Source organism: Elephantulus edwardii, unplaced genomic scaffold (genome assembly GCF_000299155.1).
Source record: "Elephantulus edwardii isolate Elephantulus edwardi_28Jun2011 unplaced genomic scaffold, EleEdw1.0 scaffold00103, whole genome shotgun sequence".
NCBI lineage: Eukaryota > Metazoa > Chordata > Mammalia > Macroscelidea > Macroscelididae > Elephantulus > Elephantulus edwardii.
The window spans coordinates 11,105,187-11,110,956 of NW_006399853.1; the positions used below are offsets into that span (position 1 = coordinate 11,105,187).

At 42.8% G+C, this 5,770-nt stretch overlaps 1 protein-coding gene across 2 annotated transcripts; it reads left to right on the plus strand.

Moving 5' to 3' along the window:
• The first annotated feature begins 2,099 nt into the window (after positions 1–2,099).
• LOC102852520 (myosin regulatory light polypeptide 9-like) lies at positions 2,100–2,624 on the plus strand. Of its 2 annotated transcripts, XM_006891742.1 has the most exons (2): positions 2,109–2,287; positions 2,450–2,624. In XM_006891742.1, exons 1-2 carry the CDS (start codon positions 2,109–2,111, stop codon positions 2,622–2,624), a joined length of 354 nt encoding a protein of 117 aa, XP_006891804.1. The 2 variants fall into 2 exon arrangements, with proteins under 2 accessions (XP_006891805.1, XP_006891804.1); XM_006891743.1 differs by having other exon boundaries at positions 2,100–2,624.
• Positions 2,625–5,770: the final 3,146 nt, after the last annotated feature.

Here is a 5,770-nt window from a genome sequence, read left to right on the forward strand (position 1 = left end):
TGCGGACTGTCATTATTATTGCTATGTACCATGGAGTTAGTTTGGAAGGAGGAGTGGCATCCACTTACATAATAGTTTGCCTCCGGAAACTCTACGAACCTGGAGAGAGGATGAAAGGCACCCAAGCGTTGAGGACTCTTCTTCATAAAGTCGCTATGAGTCTCCTGCGAATCGATGGCACTTAACAACAACAACAACAACAACCGTGGAGTTGGAGCGTTGGAACAGACACATAGCTGACTCTGCAGTAGCTCTTCAAGGTTGTAAATTGCATGGGAGGAGATTGCCTGTCTTTCCCCCGAGGATTCAAACTGCCTAATTTGGATTGGCAGGCATCTCCTTACTTAACAGGCCACAGAGTTCCCTAAAAGAGAAATAGTTGCCCTTGACATTCACTGAACCAGTGCCGCTCACCTTAGCTATGTCTTGGAATCCCCCTGGGAATTTAAAAAACCTTCTCATGCCTGTGCCCTACCTCTGATTAAAGTCAATATTTCTAGAAATAGAATCCTACGATTGCATTGTTGTTCTTTAGTTTTTCAGAGTTTTTATTATTGTTTTGAAAGTATTTCCCAGGTTATACAAATGTGCAGCCAAGGTTGAGAAGTGTTAGCCTCTCACCCTGGTGTCTGAATAAGTGCTGTTCACACTGAGAGCCATTGACGAAGCATTTTTCCCCAGTTTGCAGATGGGAAACTCAAAGCCCAAATAATTTAAATGACATTCCGTTTACCCTTTGCTGAAATACCAGAGGACAAATGCCTTAGCGCAGAACACACTTCTTTAGCTCTTTCTTGGTTTTGAAAGTACCATCCTTCAATCAAACTCTTACATTAGGCAAAGACTTCTTTGGAAAGGAGGGAGATTGGACTCAGAGGGGGAAAAGGAGCTTATTCTACCAGGTTTTATATTCCCTGAGCCCTCTAACATACACATTCAACAAATATTTGCTTCATTAAGCTTACTTGTTGAAGTAAGTTAAACAAAGTGGACAAGGTCACCTTGGCTGCAGGTCACTGATTACACTGCCTGTTCTCTGCTTGGAAATCTCAGGTCTCTGTGACTATGAGGACAGTCCTTTCTGCACTGTGGTGAGGAGTTACGGGTGTTGATGATCTGCCTTATTCTTCTTAAAGCACATTTGTTTTGTTTTCAAGCATGTGCAGTGATGTCTTTATTCCAGTTGTACAGTAGCTGTGACTAATTGTCTGCAGAACACAAATATGTATCACTAAATTGAGATTCAGGGAGCTCTGCTGACCTAGTCCATAGGAGGCGGTGCTGCTAAGTCAGAGTGCCCCTTTCCGGTGGTTCAAATCCACCAGGAGCTCCTGGGGAGAGGGATGCACACTCTCTTCCCATGCAGTTTACAGCTTCAGAAACTGAATGGCAGGTCAGCTGTGAGCCGCTTCTGATTCGATGACAATGAGAAAGAGAAATCAACATTCAGAGTGAGAGTCAGAGTACTCCCTGTCCTGCTTCTCCCTCGGCCTTCATCAGTTCTTTTAAAAGTATAATCATTAAAGTATAGTAATTTACACGTTATAGGCATGATTATAGTAACAACAACTATTCCTTCTTAAAAGTATAAACCCTTTATTGTCGCCTCACAATCCTATGGAGCAAAATAGAGCTACCCAGCCTGAGAAACCTGGCTGAGCAGTCAGTGGGTTCAAAACACTGGCCTTGCATTTAGCAGCTGGTTGTTCTGACCACCATGACACCCAGGCTCCCGTTTTTAGAGTCTAGGAGAAGCAATCTCATGACCGCATCTTCTCTGTTCAGCAGTTGATTGCTCATCCACCTCAGCCCTGTCTCTGCCCCAGTTACTATGATGTCTGACTAGCAATGTCCTCAGAGTTTGCCAGGCACTGTCACCTCTCTAGGTTTTCATAAGCTGTACTTCTCCCTAGTTTTCCACACCTGGTCTTTCCACTCCCTGCCTCGTCTACAGAAAGCGTTCTCAAAAACGGGACGCGAAGTGCTGAGTGTCAGCTCTCCCGGGTGAGCAGGGGTGTGGTGATCGCGGCGCACGGACAGTGCGGACGCAGCTGGACAGTGGCCCGAGCCCTTGGATTCTTCCGGCGGCGCAGGATTTAACCCCCACCATGGCGAGCAAACAGAATAAGATCAAGGGCAGGAAGCACCTTCAGCGTGCAACATCCAACGTGTTTGCCATGTTTGATCAGTCCCAGATTCAGGAGTTCAAAGAGGCCTTCAACATGATTGACCAGAACAGAGATGGCTTCATCGATAAGGAAGATTTGCATTATATGCTGGCCTCTCTAGGGAAGAACCCTACTGATGAGTCCCTAGAAAACATGATAATTGAAGCTCCAGGGCCCATCAACTTTACCATGTTCCTCACGATGTTTGGGGAGAAGGTCAATGGGACAGATTCAGAAGATGTCATCAGAAATGCTTTTGCCTGCTTTGATGAAGAAGCGACAGGCACCGTTCAGGAAGACTACCTAAGAGAGCTGCTGACCACCATGGGGGACCGCTTTACAGACGAGCAGGTGGACGAGCTCTACAGAGAAGCTCCGATCGACAAAAAGGGGAATTTCAATTACATCGAGTTCACACGCATCCTGAAACATGGAGCAAAAGACAAGGATAACTGAACGAAATTCACATTCTGGCCAGATGCTCCTCTTTGCCACTTTTGGTGTTCCTGAGACTCAGGGGTTTCTCTTAGAGCAAATTGCATGCCCTTAGCTTTACAGCTTTTGCCTTTTTGCTGTATTTATTCTCGGCCATGTTGGGCACATAAATCTCTCTAATTAGACTGGAAATAGGACTTTTAAAATAATGATATAAAATAGAACTGGAAGAAAGATCATTCTCTCATCAAAGCCTAGGAAAAATATTTTCAGATTTTCCTGATTTACTGGATTTTTACTTTTTTGGTAATAAAACTTTTAAAATAAAATTTATGACACATAAAAAAAAAAAAAGAAAGCCTTCTCATTCATCCTTCTTCTGCTCTTCGGGGTTCTGATAGATTAGGGAATGGCCCCAACCTCAACACCCTTTTTGTTTACTTCTTCTTTGTCCACCTAGTTTATTTCTGTAGATGGTCAAGTTTGAGAAGGCTGAGAGTGAGACTGGGGTCTGGAGATTGTGACTATGGTGAATTGAAGTCGCTGGTACTTGTGTTGGAAGAATGGGGCTGTAGTACTGAGCAGAGATAACTCAAACAATAGGAGAAACCTAGACATCATCCTGGGATCATTGGTGCTCTATGGGGTTTGGGAACATAAGGAGAACTGGAATATTCTAAGGGTGTTGCCGAAAACAGGCACTTAAGCAGGGAAGCTATGGAAAGTTCAAGTCTGATTGATGGTATCACTATCAATTGGAGAAGAACCAAACTTCCAAGAATCCAGAAGGAAGGGGGGACTCAAGTTGAGTAGATAATCCAAGACTCTGTAGGCTAGAACCACCCTCCTAACGTTTCACTGGTAGCTATGGAGCCACACTCATTACACTAGTCACCCTCCAGCCATGATCTCCTCCAGGACAGTTCCTATTTCCATGCTGGGCCCATAAACTCAGTGACTTGTTGGAAATGTGTGTGTCACTTCATAGACATGGAGCTTGGAAACCCTCTCTGTATGGACTGCACATGGCGGCATCAACTCAAGTTCACCTCAATCCTAGCTTCTAATTCCAGCTCTATGGTCTTGAGCTCATTCCTTATTTTCTTATGTTTTTCCTACTCTGTTTCCTTTTAGGTCAAAGACTACCTACCATATAGGATTGTTATTGTCATTCTGTGCCTTGAGTTTGAACCAACTCACAGCTGACTCTCAAGCAGGTTTTCAGAGGGTGTAAATTATATGGGAAGAGATTGCCCATCTTTCTCCCTCAGATCAGCTGGGAGATTCGAACTGTCTTCATATATATGTATGTGTATATAGACAGATATATAGATATACACGGAGCTCTGCTGGCTTGGTGATAAGAAGTTGTGCTGTCAACCCAAAGATAGGTTGTTCAAATCCACCAGTAGCTCTAGGGAGAAAGATGGGCAATCACTTCCAGTGTATTTATAGCCTCTGAAAACCCACTGGAGGGTCAGCTATGAGTACGCAACAATAATACACACACACAGACACACACACACACGAGCTCTGGTGGCATAGTGGCAAGAAGCTGTGCTGTAATCCTGAAGGCACACTGTTCAAATACCACCAGCTGCTCCACGGGAGAAGGATGGGCAGTCTCCTCCTGTGATATTAACTGCTTCTAAAAACCTGCCAGAGGGTTAGGTATGAATTGGTTCCAACTTAATGGCACACAACAACAATATATATACACATAAATACGTATAAATTCTTCTTTTTATTTATTATTGAGATAAGTAAAAGAGACTTGCAACAATAAGAAAAGATAAAATGAACTTTCTCTTAATGTGCATTTTATTATCTGATTATTAAAACAATGAGTACTAATTATTATATCTGAGCATGCCTTAATTGCTAATACAGTGAGTAAAGTTGTTTATTAATTGCCATATTTCTACATGGCAAAACTTCAATCTGTTGTTCCAAAGGTCAATATGAGTCATAGTCAACGCAGTGGCAACTAACAAAAACAACATATTTCTGTTAGATTCTCTTTTAAAGGCATAATCGTTCAAATATGTTATGTGCTAGGACCTATGCTCTTTTAGAACGCTCTGAATAATAGCTCCTCCGGATATTTTATGAATGCAGAGCTAGCTCTCCTTTGGATTTCTGAGGCTGTAAATCATATACGAGAAGATCGCCCATCCTCCGCTGGTTGAGCTTCTGGTGGATTTGAACCACCGGAGAGGCTCGGCCTTTTGGTTAACAGTTCAATTTCCTATAGAGTAGGCCACTGAGATCCCTGGACGATAGCATCTCTGAGCGTCTTGTTAACCAGAAAGACAAATACTGTACTGAAGAATTCATGGTTGTAAACATGATCCTGTCTTATAAACCAATGAGAAGTGGAACTAGAAACAAGAGGTGGAATCAGAGAAGAGGTTCTAGAAGGGTCAGGAGACTTCCAGGTCATGACTGCCACGTTGTGCTTACACGTGTGTCTGTCTAAAGCAAGGATTCAGGAGATATTAATAAAACCAATTCGAAATCCTCTTATTCCTATTGTAGTTGTTGTTATGTGCTGTCGAGTCTCTTGTGACTCATAGCGAACCTGTGTACAACAGCCCTAAACTCTGCTCTGTCCTGTGCCAATCGCACTGTCTCCGACACACCCATTCCGATTACCCCAGTCACTGAATCAATCCACCTCATAGACGGCCTTTCCCTCCCGTGCTGTCCCTCCACCCTCCCAAGCATGATGTCCTTCTCCAAGAACCGGTCCCTCCTTCCAACATGTCCAAATTATGTTAGACGGAGCCTCAGAATCCTTCCTTCCAAGGAACTGCCTGGTTTAACACTCTCCAGCATTAAAACAAGCAAACAAAAAAGTGAAAATAAGAGTTAAAATACAAAAATTGCAGATGCACAGAGGAGACAAAGTATATTTTATTTTTTTAAATAAAACTGTAAAAATGAAATTATATTTCACTCAGCATAATGTCCTCCAGGATCACCCATTTTGTATAATATTTCATTAGTTCCTTTTTTTTCAATGCAGCATAGTATTCCATTGTGTGAATATACCACAACTTCTCTATCCATTCATTTGTTGATGGGCACTTGGTTGTTTCCAGCTCTTTGCTATTGTGAACAAAGCCACGGTAAACATGAGTGTGCATATATCTGCTGGCAGTTAT

Bases quoted from the DNA above. Each gene is read 5' to 3' on its own strand.
- LOC102852520 (XM_006891743.1), top strand. From the start codon at position 2,109: ATGGCGAGCAAACAGAATAAGATCAAGGGCAGGAAGCACCTTCAGCGT.